At 40.4% G+C, this 19,483-nt stretch overlaps 2 protein-coding genes across 3 annotated transcripts; one reads left to right on the top strand and one right to left on the bottom strand.

Moving 5' to 3' along the window:
* Nucleotides 1-1,307: 1,307 nt before the first annotated feature.
* LOC118421345 (ankyrin repeat domain-containing protein 45-like) lies at nt 1,308-4,451 on the bottom strand. Its single transcript, XM_035828601.1, has 6 exons — nt 4,153-4,451; nt 3,628-3,754; nt 2,933-3,100; nt 2,645-2,742; nt 2,291-2,429; nt 1,308-2,074 (listed from the first exon to the last, which is right to left on the bottom strand). The coding sequence occupies exons 1-6, from the start codon at nt 4,315-4,317 to the stop codon at nt 2,046-2,048; spliced, it is 726 nt and encodes a 241-aa protein (XP_035684494.1). The 5' UTR covers nt 4,318-4,451; the 3' UTR covers nt 1,308-2,045.
* Nucleotides 4,452-4,494: 43 nt separating this feature from the next.
* On the top strand, nt 4,495-14,627 carry LOC118421318 (kelch-like protein 20). Of its 2 annotated transcripts, none has more exons than XM_035828563.1 (9): nt 4,495-4,629; nt 5,676-6,231; nt 7,031-7,189; nt 7,572-7,782; nt 9,049-9,247; nt 10,710-10,853; nt 11,294-11,427; nt 11,962-12,170; nt 12,635-14,627. In XM_035828563.1, exons 1-9 carry the CDS (start codon nt 4,532-4,534, stop codon nt 12,824-12,826), a joined length of 1,902 nt encoding a protein of 633 aa, XP_035684456.1. In that variant the 5' UTR covers nt 4,495-4,531; the 3' UTR covers nt 12,827-14,627. The 2 variants fall into 2 exon arrangements, with proteins under 2 accessions (XP_035684456.1, XP_035684457.1); XM_035828564.1 differs by having other exon boundaries at nt 9,064-9,247.
* The last annotated feature ends 4,856 nt before the right edge of the window (nt 14,628-19,483 follow it).

Consider the following 19,483-nt stretch of genomic DNA (forward strand, 5'->3'; position numbering starts at 1 on the left):
AAAAGGTATTGACTTAACGACTGACACACGCAGGTACTTAAACATTAGCCTTGGTTACTATATTTATTAGTACTGGGTACACATCACACTTACTAATATGCTGGTGTAATTATGTCATACTTATGATCCCACAAAGGGAAAGATTGATGTCGTCCTTGGTGCTGATTGGGCTATCCTGTTGCGCTGCAAGGACTTGCTGGGTGGCGTTTTGTATGGTATTCACGTGACGATGGACACAGAAATCTCAAGGTGCGTGGTTGTCACCAGACTTTGGTCAGACCTACCTGCTTATATAACTTCCATAAACAACGTCCTTGCTTTTAGATTTTCAACTTGAAGCCTAGAGCCGAGTATTGTAACTGTTAACGTTAGTCTGTTCCGGATCCAATGGTTGCTACTCCACGGAGCAGCGGTCGACCGTCGGAAATGAACCATAGCTAACAAGACTTGGCTATCTTCAAACGTAGGGAACAGAATGTCATTGCTTTGAAGCGTCGCAAACGGCACGTGAATGCAACACGCCCAGTCTTGGTCAGTGTTTTCTACACTGTTTGCTGGAACGGTTGCCAAGTTTTGAGGGAGAAAGACGTTCTGGAACAGGGTATTGTTAGCTGTTGATGTTCGTTTAGTATTATTACCTCAGATGACCCAAACAAACCTCCATTCGGGAACAACAAAAAAGTGTCAAAACATTGTTGATTCTGGGAAATATTCCACGTTCAAACAGTAAATAAGTAAAAGCCAGGTGAGGAAAGAATTTCGTTTGGAAAAAAGGCACCTCTACAAACTCGGTCAAGGGCCCACTAGCATTGCTGGCCAAAACTCATTTGCAATCTAATATGTAACTTATTTCTGCCGCCACATCAGTGACCTGCTAGTTCCAAAAAAAGAAACTAGCCTTCGTAATTTGATTCACTCACAACGTGTACACAATTCCGAATAGCTGTTAAATACTGGTAGTCAATACATGTACTCCATTACCGCCGCAGTCGCGTGGCAATGGGGACATCTGGCGGTTCATGAAATAATTGCAGCTACCCAACTGCCATTTACTGCAGTAATATTTATCGGTCGTTGCGGGGCGCTTTTAGACTATACAGAATTGGTGCACTTCATCATGACATTAGACGTTTGGTTGACAGGGAAATATCGTGATGACATCAATACTTTTTTTTAATGTACCTTGCTGTCTTTTCTGTCCAAACATGGAAGGCAAAAGGGAAATCATCATCACACACATCAACAAAACTTTCAAATACTTCCCATTAAAATCAATCCTACTCTAAACAAATGATATTACACATACTAAGAGAGTATCACTGAATATATTTATTGGAAATCAATTATGGCATGTATGGATAGTGGTCCTTTTCTCCACAGTGTGCACCCAATGTGCGTGAAAATATTTTGAACTGTAAAAATTTTACAATTCTTTTGCATTTGGCATACATGGTGAAATTCAAAGACTTAAAATTACTGGTTGAAAGAGTCTATGTGCTTTGCTGTTTATAAAAGTACCAGCTTCTTCTTTACAAATCTAGTGGCTGGTGGTATTCTTATAAAATCTGTACATAAGGAGTACCGGTATATCGAACCTATCACACAACAAAACAACATGGCCAGCAACTGACTACTTTGAACTTTACACACATTAAATATTGCTTTTGAATTCATTTAGGAGACAAAGATTTTTGCTGGCACAATAAGATGTACAGGAATAGCAGCCATAATGGTTGTATATTGCTCTAATTGGCATATGACAGGCCACACTAGGACAGACCATTTATCAAAGACACATTATGAAGTACATGTACTGCTTACTGTAGTTGTGCATTACAAATCCTTTTGGCAAAACAGCTTATCAGTTACAAATGTGCCTGTTACTGCCACAGTGGTAGATACAACAGTAGGGTGCTGATTTTCAACCCTAAAATGTCTCATTTCATCCACCCCCTTAAAAAGTCAGAAAATATATATGTCATGTAATTGTTGTTGCATGAGATCTTCAATGGTCCCAAGAAACCACAAACATCCAGTCCAGCCCTTCACTTCTTGCTTGCTGGCGTTTCAGGCACTGAAAAAGTAGAGAATTAGATTAACGTCAGTAGCATTAGATTAATAATCCTGATAAATTCTTCATACTTAGCTTGAAGAATAAGTATAATAGCAAAAGAGATTACTATTGAGTGGACAATGCATTTCACAAGAGGGATCCCAAGATTTACGGTTGTTAGTTAAACCAACACAAACTTTGTAAAGCTTCATACACCACTGTAAGTTCCCTACTCACCCTGTCCTGAGATCTTCAGCATTACAGTCTCCATCTGTTGTTCTAGTTCACTCTTCTTGTCCAGATAGTCCTGAACTGAAGCGTCCGTGGTGTTTTCTAACCACTGTTCCTTCTCTGTCAGAGCTGCATTTGTGGATGTCTAAAGAAAATACATTAATTCCAATAAATTTCAAGCAATTGATAATCATAGCCTACTAACTATACTTTTCCAAGAAATATACACCAAAAAGTGAATTAGTTTGGTCACTAAAGATGTTAAGATACAGATGTACAAAACAGTTAATGTTTGTTGCAGCTGATATGCTAAGTTAAAACGAACATAACAAAACTTTATTTTCATTGTAAGAAGCTCACTTTTTCTTCCTTGGTGAGTTTTGCTGCTCCCATCTTCTCAGGGTCGGCGAGGGTTTCCCTCATTGATGCGACGTAAGATTTCAATGTTTGTCTCGCTTCTGTGGAGGCACAAGGAATATGTTTTTTTTTACACTTCAGATTCATGTCCTACCACCATTTAGGACACTGCTTATTATGTTTTCTTGAAATGAAATGTAATACTTCAACAGCAAAAAATAATAATTTACAAAGATATTTCATCACATTGATTGTGAACCAAACATGTACATATAACTTAACTTCCCTTACCTTGTCTATCTAGATACTGTACACAGTCCTCCATCGCATATCTGACCGCAATCTCCCGCGCCCGCTCACCGTGGTGCGTTCTCTTCTGCAGGTCGGCCTGGAACTGAACCAGGATCTTCACACACGCCAGCTTCCCCCAGGACGCTGCTCTGTGGAGCGCTGTGTAACCTGGGAGAAAACAAAGTCCACTTTGATACGCAACTCACAGGGGTCTGAACCAGAAATAACAAATAACACAAAAATGGGCTGCATTGATTCAATGTATATTAGACATCTCCAATACTATCTCTTTTTTATGTGTTGTCCGTATTTGTAATTGTATAGCTGTCCTTCAGTGTAACACGCCAGCTTTGTTTTTGTTGTTGTTGTTATTCTGCTCATAACTTGAAACAGTTTTACAAAGCACTTGACATTCCTCTGACATTTACTCCTCATGGATGTAACATCATTACTCTATCATATGCTGCCAATCATGTGACAGAACAGTATAGGACTAATAAAGATACCTTTTTGTAGTTTGATAGCTTGGCTGTCTCCAGCCTTATTTTTTTTCCCATCCCATTCATTGTTTGGAAGCTCATCTTTTGCTATGTTAAATCTGTCATTGTAAGACTAGGAAAATACATTACTATCACAGGTCCTGGAGACAGTCCTGTTTGATAGAGAGTACTGGTACATTAATGCCACAGCCTCACCCCTGGGTGTTGCGATGTTTGGGTCAGCCCCTCGGACCAGCAGCTCCTTCACCACATTGTCCCTCCCCAGCATGGAGGCCATGTCCAGTGGAGACTTCCCTTCCAGGTCTCTCTCATTCAGTCTCTCCTGATCACAGATGGAGAAAATCACATTGAAGAACGTGTGACAACATGTGTCATCACATGACACTTAAGTATTAATCAAGTCAAGAATGAAACCTGAATTATCATGGGCTGAGGTTTTATTCTTTTGTCTTTTGGATTTTTTTCCATGAAGCTCTCTCCAACCTTCCATTACAAATATATCCCTTGCTAACACTTGGTACACAGAGGAAGAACTAGTCGTATTTTGTCGTACATGTGTATAAACGCAGACTGCAGCATATAATGATGGAATCCTTGGGGACTATGTTAGTCAATTAAAGCCATAACGTTAGAGGATTATGTTATATCGCAGTCTCTAAGGTCAGATCCATCAAAACAGAATCTGCAACTGTGAGCACAAGCATCATGAGTCTCCCATACCTGGATCTCAGGGTGGTAAGGGTCCTCTTCATCGTCCAAAGCCCGGCACAGTCGTGACACTTCCCCGCTCAGAGCAGCAGCCATGGCCAAGTTGATGCTCAGATCCGGAGGAGGGGGGGCGGGCTCCTCCGATTCTTGGTTTTCTTCTTCCTGGGCCGCCGTCATGGCTCAAACTAGAATCAATCAGCTAAACAATGAAGGTACAAACGCACACAGGCGTGCTTGATTCGAAAACTTACTGCAAAACAGGAGAAAAGTCCAGCAAAATATTCCAGACAAGTCTCCAACTTTTTAGTTGTAGCAACGGCGTGACGTCACGAAGGACGAGTCCACTTTTATAAACAGGGGGCGGCGGGTTCGTTAATATGTGAGTTCCCGGATGAATATCCCACAAAGCATCGCTGTTTCCGGAAAGGTACGCTTTGTACAGACCAGACATTTCGGAGGCAAATTTCTCCAAAAAGTCACGTTTTACAGGTAAGAATGACGTTTTTGTCGGTATACAAGAAAGAATTGAACACCTGTGCACAGTTTTAGAGTGGCTTATCAAGAGACAGCGAAATGGTATGCGTTTTTCAGGGACGTGTCCTCGGGAAAATGACGTCAGGTCGAACGCCATGTTTGTTTGTGTCTGCTACATCTGTCAGTAGAAATCAAAGAAAGTGAACTTCTACTGTTTAAAAACAGATTTTTACGGAACCTAGTTACTCTAATATTGTAATATACTAGATGTTGAACATAATCCACCCTTTGGTGATTGACTGTAAATCCCATAGAAGAAACAGTTTTAACCTGTTGGAATATGAAAGGATGATCAAGGAATGTTGATATTTTCAATATTTTTGTCTTTATATTATAATAATGCTGCATATGTTTAGGTGTGTTTTCATCTTGTACAGATCACATTATGTATGTCACGCCCAGAACAAAGTCAAACATTTGCAGCCATGATCCAATAACACAAGAACTGTAATATGATTATTGAAAATTGAAATTACATTTTTTCCTGCCATCAGCAAACATGTAATAGTATTGCCCAATGCCCATCAAGATATTCAACAAAGACACCAATTGGTATGCACTCCATCATTCTCCTCATGACAGCTGTTTATATTAGTTTCCATGTGCAGCGTTGGTCTTAATCTGTGTCAGATTCAGAGTCATATGAATCTTTATAATGACAAAGTCTTTATCTTTTCGATACGATATCACACCCAGGGAGTGAGGTGCCCTTGCCTGACCAGTGGTGGTAGTTTCAAACAAAATGGTGCAATGAAAACGAAATCATTCAAAAAGTGCAGTGCTATACATCTTGGCTTGCTAGGTCATAGTGTCGGTCCCATACTGCTGTATTAGCAACAGGAAAAATTAAGAGGGTTCTTCTGCATTCTAACGATGTCAATTGTCAACAGTTCCACATGCCCCATTGTCAAACTAAGTTTCTATCAGTCATTGTGTGGGGTTTGACCTGCTGTAGACTAGACATGCTTCACCGCTTCCACATCTGTGTTTGTTCTTTCCAGCCCAGTGACAAGAGTCGACTGTCAGGCGATGGCTGCCCACATGCACCCTGTCACTCCGCAGGAGGAGGAAGTGCCACGCGCCAGGATGGCATATTCCTCTGACAAGCACCCCAGGCAAACGTTAGAGGCCATCAACTCCCTACGCAAGCGACGGGAGCTCTGCGACGTGGTGTTGATCGTCGGCGACCGTAGGATCTATGCCCACCGCGTCATCCTCGCCGCCTGTAGCCCTTACTTCCACGCCATGTTCACGGGGGAGTTGGCGGAAAGTCGACAGACTGAAGTGATCATTCGGGACATTGACGAGCGGGCCATGGAGCTGCTGATAGACTTTGCGTACACGTCCCAGATCACAGTGGAGGAGAGCAATGTCCAGACGCTCCTGCCCGCAGCATGCCTGCTGCAACTGCAGGAGATTCAGGAGGTCTGCTGCGAGTTTCTGAAAAGACAATTGGACCCATCAAACTGTCTGGGCATCAGAGCCTTCGCGGACACTCATGCGTGTAGAGAACTCTTAAGAGTGGCAGATAAGTTTACACAACACAATTTCCAAGAGGTAAGAAAGAGGAGAAGAATTCATTTCACACATGTGGTCACTCCATACTTACAATAAAATGTTGTGGTGTGATGTTTTATATTCAACATATGAATGCAAATGGTTTCGTGCTACATGCAAAATGGTTGTAAGTGCAGATCACTATTTTGCTAAGAAATTCCTGAGATTGTTTCCGCCAATGCTTTTCAAATGGCAACACAATTAGTGTGCAGGTGTGTGCTGGTACCTGTTTATAAACAGTATTGCAGATATGTCCCGTAAACCTACCTTTTCTCCTGGAGGCCTGACCTGAATACCGTACATGCCAACACCTCAGCACATTTGTCCACAGCTGGTTTGTAGGTTTGGGAACCACTGACAGGGTTTGAAGGAAATGTCAGTTACTACAAACAGTGCTGCAGGACCTACCAGGAGACTTAAGCTCATGAAAACATCTCCTGCTATTATTAGTATGACATATTCACACTGCAGATATGATCCATACCATGCAAAACATAAACTTTATTAAGTCGCACAACAAGTAGTTTACACCTGACCCAGTAGCAGAACTCAAAATGAAAATCACTGTAAAATGTTTTAGCTCAAATCAAATTCTTATGTGATGTAATTGATTAGAAATCTCATATACATCAGGTTTGATTGTGACCATGGCCTTTATTTTTTCATTGAATGCAATGCATATCATTATTACTTTGATTTTAGTACTTTTTTGTTTAATTTTCCTGTACAAATACCTGTACAAATGTAATGCCAGAGTTTGCCAACAGAGTAATTAAGATGTTCCTTTTCATTGGCCTAGGTAATGGAAAGTGAAGAGTTCATGCTGCTGCCAGCCAATCAGTTGATAGATATCATCTCCAGCGATGAGCTGAATGTCCGTAGTGAGGAACAGGTCTATAATGCTGTCATGTCATGGGTCAGATACAACCTGCCAGAGAGAAGAAATCAGTTACCTATGGTACGTATTGCTTGGCAATGATATAAATCTTATTAAAAGTTCTAAGTTGGCTATGCTGCATGGATTACAGTCTTATAAAGTAGCATGATTTCTTTTTTATTTGACAGTGTTTGGAATCTTGCTGATGCATCACTTTTTTGTTGTGTGTGAATCAGTGCCTCCTACCAGAACTGCACCAAACAGCAGTCTCCAAAGCTTGCTACAGAAATAGTTTGGAAACATGTTGCCCTGTGTTTCAGTAACCTTACTAGGAAGAGAGTCCATGTGATTTACATACAATTTTAAGCAATGTATATTCTTATCTCATACCCAAAAGTCATCATTATTGTACAATTTATGACCAACACTAATACTTTGCTTTTATGTGCTGTCCTCCCTGCAGGTGTTACAACATGTGAGACTGCCTCTCCTAAGCCCCAAGTTTTTAGTAGGAACTGTTGGTGCAGACCTTCTTGTAAAAAGCGATGAGACTTGCCGAGACCTCGTAGACGAAGCCAAGAACTACCTGTTGTTGCCCCAAGAGAGACCGTTGATGCAAGGACCAAGGACACGCCCACGCAAACCTATCCGCTGTGGGGAGGTGCTCTTTGCAGGTACGCATCATTCGTATTCTAAGGATCTGTTTGTGTGTCACTCTTATTTGTACTTAATCTTTGAATGATTCCTTTATTTCCCTACAAGATATTTAAAAACCTTTGCCAGTAACCTGTGTGTAAGGGGATGGGAGTCTAAAATGATCCAAAGTACCAATAGGAAACAGTTAAGAATTTTTGGGAACCTTTTTGATAAATGCAAAGTCATCTGTGAGTCATCTTTCCAAAGAAAACACTGAAAGGCATGTAAAGCCTTACAAATGCTTGTGCAGTTTTTGTGATTCTTTGGTTTTTGTGGTCTTTTTCTTGAGTTTGTTTGTCATCCTGTAGTATGTCTTTGCTGTTGTGAATTTGTGCACCATTGTTGTCTTGTTGTGGACATCTGTCATGTTGGTCAGAGTTTGTCCAGTGTTGTCCAGTCAGCTCAATGACATTAGCTAGAACTGTAGTCGCAAGAACAGTCATAGTCTGGAGCTGTAGCATTAACAGTTGGTAGATGGTAAAGGCCAAGAGAATGTATAATTAGCTGTTAGCTGTTAGCATTTTACTCTGTCTTGAAAGAACTTGATATCTGGGCTATCAAGTCTAACTTTAGAGGAGCAAAAAGTCTTTTGTTTGTAGTTTGAAGGTAATAAGATTTCTACATTTGAAACTGAAGTCAAAGTCAGAGAATCACAGATGCAGCTATTTCTGCTGTGTCGGCTGTTTGGACAATGGAGCGAACAAACAGGGTTACATCATGTATCTTGGGTTTGTATATTTTCAGTTATTTTGTTGGGGCAAAATCAATGCTACAATTATTCCACAAACACAGTTTAACTTTTATGTGCATGTTTTTTATTCTTGTTTTACGACTGCCACTGGTATCATGAAAAGCAGGTGTTTGTTTGCTGATCATCATGTATCTGTCTAGTCATATAATGATCAACGCTTTTTAAGCTGCATGTGAAACTGTATTTTTGCTCAGTCTATGTGTATAAAGTAGTCACTTTTTTATGTTGTAACTCTTGGTGCATTTCATGTGAATATTCAATATCTCACATGCCAGACCATCTGAAATTAATCTAAATCTGACTTGCCCTGTGTAGTACTCTCTATATGAAGATAGGAAAATAAAAATAAAAGTGATTTTGAAGCTTGTAGGACATTGGAGGACGATTGGTCGTTGATCATTGAGCTCGTGTTGGTACATTGCTGGTAACTGTTGGCCAACTTGACAGAGTCTCCGGCGCGTCTGTCTGGTCTGGACCTAACGATAAACGTTAGAAACTGTCCTTGCAGTGGGCGGCTGGTGCAGCGGGGACGCCATCTCCAGCGTGGAGCGGTACGACCCCCAGACCCACGAGTGGCGCATGGTGGCGTCCATGAGCAAGCGGAGGTGTGGCGTCGGCGTGGCAGTGCTGGATGATCTGCTGTACGCTGTGGGCGGCCATGATGGATCATCCTACCTCAACAGTATTGAGAGGTGGGAGAAGGCAACATGATTGTCTAAAAATGATGATAATACTAATGATAGTTTATTGATTTCAGTTCCAATCTCCAAATACATTGCAGTGCTGTAACAGTGTAACACACTAAATTGCATATTCAGGCATTAAAACAAACACATGGGTACATTAAAACTACCTCAACAGTATTGAGAGGTGGGAGAAGGCAACATGACTCTTAGTTATGATATTCATGTTTGTCTTAGTTATACTACTCATCACATATCTGGCTTAAGTGTGCACCCGTAAAGTCTAACCAATACTCTGGCAACCTCGGCTGTATGTCAGTTTAACAGTATTGAGAGGTGGGTGACCTTAAACGAACATGAGTCTCTTAGTTATGATGTTTATCGAAAAGAGTAGATCAAAGATAGAAAAGAGTAGATAAAGATGAAGATCATTACAGAATGGAAATATTACAGTTGCAGCAAACTATAGCATCAATCCAAGAAGTTTTCCTATCTCCAATCCTAGTTTGCTAAGTTTCCTTTATGCAGAGTTATGGACAGTGATATGGCACTCCAGATGTCTGTAACAAACTGCATTTCTCACTCGCTTATCAAATCATCAATGTTCAAATTTTCCATCTACCAAATTTCCTCACTTCCGAGCTTTCCATAGCCATTTACTACTGATTTCCCGGACGCTGGCGTCCTCCCTATCGCAAAGAATGACCGTGTCAAGCGTAAGGTGGCTGATAACCGAAAGTGTGCACTTAACATGATGTCCGGTCGCGCCCGTCTGCAGGAAGACATCCATAAGAAAAAGTCGTGTTCCCCATTTGCCTAATTGTCTCCAATCAGAGGAGGTGAGATGGGCCGGTGCAGACAGGTTCTGCAGGAGAAGAATGGGCAGAGTAAATGTGGAGATAAATCAGCCCTTGTTAGCAGGCAATTTAGTTGTCTTGTCCACCTCAGGCTGTCAGAGATAAGCATGGCCAGGCTTCTAGCTCTGCTGAATTTATAGTCGGCTGGAGCTCAGATCGCAGGTCGTCCACAAACTTTCTTGTAGGGAGATGTACAGCTTGTGCTCACTGGAAAAGGCATCAGAACTGAAGTTAGAGTTTTAAATTACCAGTAGAAAATGCAATAGCCATTGAACCTCATCCAGATCCTAGTACACTTCAGCTAGCACATAAATCAGCTGTATGTGATGATTTATAAATCAGTCGTACCGTAACAAGGGTAGTAAAACCATAATTATTGTACAAAACAACTTTATGACATATACATGTACTTCTACGTAACTTGTTTGAGTAAATTTATTGAGTAGATCTTGTAGTGTCTTTTTGTATCCAAAGATCTACTGATAGATTGAATAAATGAAATGAAATGTTTTGTGACGCAAAGAAATGTTTATCAATGATTATCAACTAGCCTGTGTACTAGTATGTTTTGTTTTTCCATGTACCCATGTACATGATGCCTGGTTGTGTTTCAGGTACGACCCTCAGACAAACCAGTGGTCGAGTGACGTGGCGCCGACGAGCACGTGCCGCACCAGCGTGGGTGTGGCGGTGTTGGACGGATATCTGTACGCTGTGGGGGGACAGGACGGGGTCAGCTGTCTCAACATTGTAGAGAGGTGAGCATCTCCCATAGCAATGTGCAGACATCTTATACATAGCTGAAAGATACTTTGAACTTTCTGTTCAGCTCTTATATATTAGTTTTTGGCCATTTCTACCGATGTAGTGACATATTCTGTGTTAGTCGTAGCAATGTGCAGACATCATCATAGCTGACAAAGTGTTGAGATTGCTAAGGAATGAAAGATACTTGGACTTGCCTGTTCAGGTCTTAAATATTAGTGTTTAGCCATTTCTAGGTACATTTTTACAATGAAAAGACATGTTTTGTGTTAGTCTTTGAGTAAGTGAGATATGAAGTTGTCAGTGTTGTACGTGTAGAAATGTAAAAATATTACAGTAGTAATGTTCATGACTGTGACGTCATCTGCATTTGACCGTTCATTTTGCTCCAGCACTAACACATGTACATGTTGTCCCATGGTTGTGTTGGCAGGTATGAACCACAGTCCAACCGGTGGACCAAGGTAGCATCTATGAGTACACGGAGACTGGGAGTGGCCGTGGCAGTGTTGGGAGGGTACCTGTATGCTGTGGGAGGATCAGATGGGACATCACCCCTCAACTCAGGTAACAATGGTTCATCCCTTCCTGTTTTTCTTTGTAAGTTTAGGTTATCTAAATTGTAAGGTATATCTACACACATGTGCAAAACCCTGAGAAAGAGCTAGTTACACTTTAATCATGATGTTGGAACACTGCCAGACTTAACTGTCTTATCACCAGTAGTTTTACAGTTGGAGACCAGGATGCCAGACATTATAGGAAGTTCTCTGATAAAAGTTGTATCAGTTTGTAAAAGTTACACTCAGCCCACAATTATAGACTTGAACTTGACTGAGTTCCTCAAAAGAAGATTTAGCCTTCAGCATCAGTGAAGGAAAGATGACCATCATACACTTGACTCCAAGTGTTGTCCTCAGTGTTAGGGTCATCCCTATCTTTCCTTTATTACTGCCCAAGGGATGCCATCTTTGTTATCAGAAACTATTTACTAGTATGTTGCCATTGACCAAAGTCCACAAGTTTACTTCAGTGTTTTGTACAGGATGTTTTCATTTCCAAGCACTGCCATACATTTTTTACCATTGCCTTTTCCCTCAGTTGAAAGATATGACCCCAGAACCAACAGGTGGTACCCTATAGCGCCCATGGGCACGAGACGGAAACACCTGGGCTGTTCTGTCTACAACGATAAGCTGTACGCTGTCGGGGGACGGGATGACGCAACAGAGTTGAGCAGCGCCGAGTGTTACGATCCCAGGATGAACGCGTGGAGTCCTGTCGTGGCTATGAGCTCACGAAGAAGTGGGGTAAGTAAAGGGACTTAACTATGTCTAGTATACATGTATTGTAAATGTGATGGGGTTTAGTGTTAATTAGGCTTTCTTGTATTCAGCTAGAGGAAAGGGTATGTCACCCCATAAGGGGCGGTATAACCTCAATGGTGCTGTAATACACCGTATTACTAGGCTTCTTTGTAAAGGTGTATTGCTATGTGGCCCCATGCTATTGATTGTAATGGGTTTTCAGAAATTGATTAGTGTAGCACTGAATAGTTGTCATCTATTGATAAGCCTCTGAAAAGGTGACCCAAGATAACACAGTACTAGCATTTATTTGTTTATGACGATTTACCCCATAAACTGAAGGGCATGAAATTATACAAATATCAATTAATCATAGCCTTTCAATAGGTTAGAACATTTGTACAGCAAAGTGCTTCTTGTGTTGTCCAGTGTCCATAAGTTCGCTTTCTTTCATGTTACCATTCTAGGTCGGACTAGCAGTTGTAAATGGTCAACTACTTGCAGTGGGAGGCTTTGACGGAACCACGTACCTAAAAACGATAGAAATATACGACCCTGACGCGAACACGTGGCGGATGTACGGCGGGATGAACTATCGCAGACTAGGAGGGGGAGTCGGGGTAGTGAAGATGCCACAGTGCGAGTCCCACCTCTGGTGACCCACAGAGACCAGTGTTCCCTCCAAACTCAACAAGCCTGACCACCCCTGCAAACAGAGTCTAGTAGTCCAGATGAAGCACTGGTCATGTTGAAGGAAGAAAACTCTCTAACTGCCCTGCTTGCAAACCTGTACAAATCTGGTGCTAAAAGACTACCAAGGCTAACCTTTCTGGTGTAAGTTCATTCATGCACCAAAATTGTATTCAGACTACTAACTTGGTCCCAAGGTAGTCAGGTGGTTCTAATCTAAAATTTTGCTTTACAAAAGGCTTGTGTAAACTGATAAGGATAGGGATGACAGGCTAGAGTTTGAGGGGAATTTCACTGGTCAAACCGTGATTAATCTGTATTATTTGTGTAAAGTTTTGTACAGTATTACTGTGAATAGCCTGGCATAGCCATGCTGTTGAATTGAGGAATTGATGTGAAGTATCTTGTAAGTGATAGTATGAAGTAGCCACCTTATTTAATAAGTGTACAGCTCCTGCTAAGAATTGCTGCACTGCATTAGACAAGCATTTTATTTTATTTTATCTTATTTTGTTTTTAATTTTTCAAAAGTTATTTTTGGTTATTTTTTTTTAAGTCAAAGGTAGCAGAGAGTTGTCTGTATGGTAAGTAGTATTAGTATGCTGTCTGACAGAATACAAGATTAATTTTTCCATTGTCTTTATTTTTCACTCAGTCTAAGTCTAGTCCTACATTTTATTGTATTGGAAAAGACACTAAACCAATAGCCTTGTTTGGAAGGAAATTTGGAAATCCAATAAGCCATTTTGTACAGCACAATCAAGTTGACAACGAGAATTGATTTTCTATGGAAGAGACATGAAATACAGCTTGCTCAGTTCCAGGCCCACCTAAGGGCAAAGAAAGGAAGTTGCCAACTAACTGAGTGAATGGCTTTTGCAGTGGGACAATGCATGTTGTAAGATTGGTATATTTTCTATATCTTTAATCATTGGGTGTAACCTCTAGTATGCTGCAGTTAAGTGTAACCACTATCTTGTTAATTTTGATGGATAGATTGGATCTATTCTATATTACTCTATTGTGCAACAAGAGACATCTGGGCATTTTGTTATTTGCATAAATTGCATATTGCAGATCTAAGTTAAATTTGCATGACACCTTAGTGAGACATGTATTTGATGATACACATGTGCAAGAAGTGATGGAGTGATATCAACAGCATTTTCACCTGGCATATTTGGCAGCTGTAGTGAGCGTCAGTCACACAAACACACTCATACCACTTTGTATTTTATGAACGCCTTTTTTGTCATAATCGTTAGCACCAGTGTGACACCATAGCAATTGATAATTGTATAGGATTACATACAAAGTGTCACATATCATTGTTTGACTGTGTTTGTTAAAACACTACTGACCTGTAAATACAAGTTCCAATATGAGCCAACAGAATGCCAACTTTTCTACCATCTACGCTAAAAAGTAGTTACTGAAGCAACTGGATATGGTTTTGGAATCCAGTTGCTTAACTACTTTTTGGTGTATCTTATTACCTGGATGTCTAACATACATCTGCGTTTTCTACTATCTACTTGTACAATACCACTGCTAGTATAATACTTTCTGATGAATAATTGTGTGTACAGGGTAAGATGATGTGTCTGTAAGGCTTATGTACATGTATGACCCTCAGCATGGCTCCTGCATTTCTACATTTTCTACACCAGTAGGCAAGACTGGATTTCCACATTTGCTCATGGCAGAATGATTTAGATGACAAACTGTATGTATCTGTCCATCAAATTAAAATAAACTTACATCAACTAATCCTTAGCTTGTTTGGAAAATGGTATTTTGTGGTCAATACTCAAGGGAAGTGGAACTTTGGGAACTTTGTGAGTCATCTCATTCCAATGTTTGCAATGCGCAGGCCACTTAACAAGATCACTTGTGTCTCAGACCAACAAAGTACAAGATCATAAGTTGTGACCGTGAGTTTTCATTTTTTGTTGTCCCGATTATTCGTGGCTGTTAAGCCAACATGCTGGGATGCCTACGGTTTTTAAGACATTATCTTGTCAGGATGTTCTTAGTTCTTACATTTTTTTTTTTTTTGCACCAACCTTACAGGTACATGTATTGCAGGGAAGGGAAATTTCCCCTACTTTTCACATTACTGACTCAAGTCTTGTTCCAAGTAGGAACTTAAAAACAGATCAGCTGCAAAAACTCCAGTCATGCCAGGATTTAAAAGCTTGGGATTGATCCATGAAATCTGACTCCTGGGATCCCACTTACCACTCCTTGGATTCACTCTGTTCAATCTGAGGCTTGGTGATTCAGGATCAGTAATGTGCCTGGGTACAGGATCCTCGAATCCTGGTATGAGACATGTAAAACCTACTTGATAACAACCCTTCATTGCCCAAAGGAGGGGAGCAGCAGTCCTATACCTGGCCTAAAGTAACCAAAGGCATGTTTTCTTCACAGTGTTGTACATATTTGCTTCACATCTGCTCATGATCATGATGGGACAGCACTTTATAAATGTGCTTTAACCCATTCTTTGAACCTTGGCAGGAAGTAAAGATTCTATTTTTTCTTAAAGGTCACATCATAACCAAATTGCCTTTTCAAGGTCACACCAGTGTGTCTGACTGGCATGTGACCTTGATCTGAATGCAAAATATTTCTAATCTCTGAAATTCCTGCTATGTAGCAGATTTGTTGCCAATTTCAGGGTGCCAGTATGTAGTCAGCTATGTTACTAGATTTCAGATTAACTGACAGTTCATATTTTTGTGGCACATAATACTTATGAATTATTTGTATGGAACAATAAGGACCCTTGTGAAAAATTGAGGCCATCAGAACCCCCAGTTGTATTTCACCTATTGGTTGAAAGGTTCTTGCTGCAACATTTCGTTTTTAATTGGCAGCAAAACTGGGACTGTCCTAGATAATGTATTGCTGGAAAGTAATTACTTGGTATGCATGAAGGCATGGTCAACATTGTATGTCAGAAGTGTGATGGATGTGTTTACACAACTTAACATGATGCCATATTGGCTGTGGGTTTTGTTATTTTCCTTCTTACCTTTGCCAAGAAGGTTATTTTTTTGGGAGAGTGCTTGTCTGTGTCTGAGTATTAACACGATAACTTGGTTATGTTTTCAGGACTGTGGTCGTGTGTTAACATGATAACTCAAGAATTCTCAGATCTTCATGATATTTGGTTTAAGGACAGGTCTTGATGAGATGTTGAAATGATGAGATTTTGGGCCCTCTTGTGTCCAGTTATGGTACTTCCAGTTTTTACATCTCCTGTTTTAGAACATGCTGTGGTCCCGTTTTTTAGATGGTACATTATACATAATATCTAGGGGCAGAGTATAAGTGGTGTGGGCCCCATAGTTAAGGAGAGCAGTTTTAGATGGGGTTAATTGCCCTTTTGTAAAACATTCCATTTGCCGATACACTTTATGACTTTGTTGACCCTGAACATAGTTCCCATCCCCAAAGGTAATTGAGTATTGCCATAATAGCAAAGGGTTGAATGCTAGTAGCATACTGACTTGTAATGTGTGGCAATAATTATGTGGATAGCTTATAAACAAACCTTTTGCCACCCATGACTTCCATGTAGAAGCTTCAACAGTAGACCTGTGTCTTGGGAGTTGGATGGAGTGGGTCAGACTTTAAAGGATAAACTGGCATTTTACTTACAAATTGAGGTCAGATGTCGATTGTGAAATGGTCATTACATCCTGCAGACAGCAGTGGGGACCATTGATTTTGCCTTGATTGTGCAACCATGTCATGTACAGAATCTACATTATTTTCTGTTGGTGAAATCTAACAAAATATACTATGATCTCCCTGTGAGAAAAGATGGCAAGTCTTAAAATCCTGAAATGGTACCTAGGCGATAAAATAAAAGCTGGTGGGAAACAAACAATCGAGGATAAGCAACATGCTATTATTTGTTTTAACTTATTTATTGTCATATGACCTCTGACGGGGGGGGGGGACTTTTCACTTCACACAGCAATATTTGTTATTTCCCAGGAAGATCCTCTTAATTCCTGGTATGCAGGTGTTTTTCCACCTGAATGATGCCAACGCCAGCACTGTATAAAGAAACTGAGGACATTCTATACTGATAATCTTTATGCAAACAAAGCAAAACAATGGTATATACAAGAAGAATGAAAAGCATTGATGAATCAAAGGTGAGATAACAGCTATTCTACATCTATTTCTACTTGGGCTATTTGCATGGTTTGATTTTGCTTATAGGTTAAGTTTCTGCATCACAAGGCTGTTTGGTCGCCAGAAGGAGGCCCTTCAGCGGTGCGGGATGTACGACATCATTACCGTGATTCACGGCTCTCTCGCTAACACCTGACCGGCCCCGGTTTGTCACCCCGATCGGATTGACACCCATTTTGTTCAGGAAATTGTCGCCATTTGACTCGGACCCATTATATCCGACATGTTACCAATGAAATGCCGATGCAGGGTAGCCATTAACCCGGCAGCCACTTTGTATCCCTCACAAGTAATGAAGACATTTAGCCATGCAGAATCCCCTCCATCACATGGCTAGTCATTAGTGAAACACTGTAAATGATAGCGATCACAGGTAGGAGAATGGGTGCGGATGATAGACACTGACAGCCAGTGTTCAAGGGCGTCAAACCCATTAGATATGTACTCTGCAACCTGGCTATGGGCGGGAAACACAGATAAGAAACTTGAGAATTTCTTGGGCTCAAGGCAAAGGTTTTGAGCATCTTGAAGATTTATAGCACAGATAAACATTCAATTGATTTCTGCAAGGATGTCCTTGATTTTTGGATGTTCTTGACATTCTTCTGTCCTCAATAGTACACTAGAAGTTTCCAATTCCAAGGTATGAGAGTTGATATTCTATGTGAAATATAGAATCTTCTTTATGCTCCTTTGTGTATTCACTTTGGTGTGTCATATTGCAGCCAGTAGGTACCCAATCTAAGTAATGAGGCATGTAATCCTTGGCAATTTTGCAGGACAAAAATGGGGAACTCACAAAGGCATATTTGTAGGCAGATTACAGTATACATACGCAAAATAGATGTAGTAGTGTAATAGAAGATCTTTTCATTTCAATTCAAGGGAGTAAACAAGAAAATTTCTCATTGTCAATATGGGGTCATTGGTATAAAGAATTGGTGGGTAATATTACATATGTTATATCCATGTACATATAGGAGACACTGAGTCTACGCAAGCTACAGAAAGAGAGCTTGAGAACATGTTGTTATTTCCAAGCAGATGTGGGGTTTCTTTATGATCTACCTGATTGACAGAGTTTGTCAAAAGAAAATATCACCAGAAGGATTCTCCATGGGAGAGGTGGATGTTGTTCATTAGGCTATAGCAAGTATTGATGACATCAGTGCACTAATTCTTTACATTTTCGCTGATTTCAGGATCAATTTTTTTTCTTCTTTGGACATGAAAAGTTACCAACATGAGCAAACATGTGTTTTAGGTTAACTTTTAGAAGTAGTAGTAGCAACTAGCAAGGAGCTATGACTGTACTTGTTGGATTAGTAGTTGGACAGTTGTAAAAGTGGCACCAATATTGAGGCCATGACATTGAGTGTAGTTTCCAACATGGTAAGTGATACCAGTCTACCACACTTGTGATATCATGTTTACTACACCAGTGTATGTCTTGAATACAGAATGAATGCTTTGCTGGTTGTTATGCCATGTTTTGTCCCTTCATTCTTGTTACAACATTTATACTGTCTATTTGAAAATGTAATTTTTTTTCTAACCTGTCTCATTATTTTTGCAGTCTGATTTGGACGTTATCCATAAGATTTACTTGCTGTGGCCATGTTAACACAAGATCAGAATTTGCATCACCTCAGGTATTTACACACTACAATAATGCCTGTATGGGTTATGCATTGATTCAGAATTTCTCAGAAAACAAGGTTTGGAAATGAAGAGTTAAGAGCAAAGAACAGACAAACAAATAAAATGATAAGTAAGAGAAAATGTCGTATAAACAGGTGATGGTCATCTGAGGACAAAAGTTGACCTCTGTTACGCTTAAGGGGAAATCCAGTGTCATCATGTTTTGCAGACATGAGTGCTTACTTAAGACTAGTAGTCCAGGGTCGCTGTAAATTTGCATAAATCCAAGAACCTTCTGCTGTCCAAATATAGTACATTGTACATGTACTTAAAGTGAAGAGTGTGTATTCAAGTCCTTGGACATCATGATTGGCACTTGACATCAGTAAGCTCATTGGCATATTATAATAAAGGTGCGAAGTCATTAAACAAACATGATGAATAATGGAGATGACTCCCCTCCATTGACGAATGCGAAGGTCATGATGACAGCTTTGATATATCTACATATTCATGAGCATGCTTCCAGCCTAGGCCACATTACACACACTGCTAGTACTACTTATAACAACACTTTTGTTCAAAGTAGTCATACATGTACATCCCACAAATCACTATCTCTGCACATTGGTTGAGAGGGAAAGTTGTCATGTTTTCTGACTGTTCTCTAAAGTTTAATAGTTTCAAACCACCCGAGGCCCGCCCCAAACCTACACACAGTGGCACACGTGCATGCATACACGTACACATTACCCCAGAAAACGGTATGC

This window comes from Branchiostoma floridae, chromosome 8, assembly GCF_000003815.2.
Source record: "Branchiostoma floridae strain S238N-H82 chromosome 8, Bfl_VNyyK, whole genome shotgun sequence".
Classification (NCBI taxonomy): Eukaryota; Metazoa; Chordata; class Leptocardii; order Amphioxiformes; family Branchiostomatidae; genus Branchiostoma; species Branchiostoma floridae.

What these genes read in the sequence shown, in the direction of transcription:
- LOC118421345 (XM_035828601.1), bottom strand. Translation starts at nt 4,317, where the DNA reads ATGACGGCGGCCCAGGAAGAAGAAAACCAAGAATCGGAGGAGCCCGCC. An exon ending in CTTACCACCCTGAGATCCAG is followed by an intron (nt 3,755 to 4,152) that starts GTATGGGAGACT and finishes ATCTGTGATCAG; the next exon opens with GAGAGACTGAATGAGAGAGA. An exon ending in AACTCACCAAGGAAGAAAAA is followed by an intron (nt 2,430 to 2,644) that starts GTGAGCTTCTTA and finishes TATTTTCTTTAG; the next exon opens with ACATCCACAAATGCAGCTCT.
- LOC118421318 (XM_035828563.1), top strand. Translation starts at nt 4,532, where the DNA reads ATGAATATCCCACAAAGCATCGCTGTTTCCGGAAAGGTACGCTTTGTA. An exon ending in CAAAAAGTCACGTTTTACAG is followed by an intron (nt 4,630 to 5,675) that starts GTAAGAATGACG and finishes TGTTCTTTCCAG; the next exon opens with CCCAGTGACAAGAGTCGACT. An exon ending in GAAGAAATCAGTTACCTATG is followed by an intron (nt 7,190 to 7,571) that starts GTACGTATTGCT and finishes TCCTCCCTGCAG; the next exon opens with GTGTTACAACATGTGAGACT.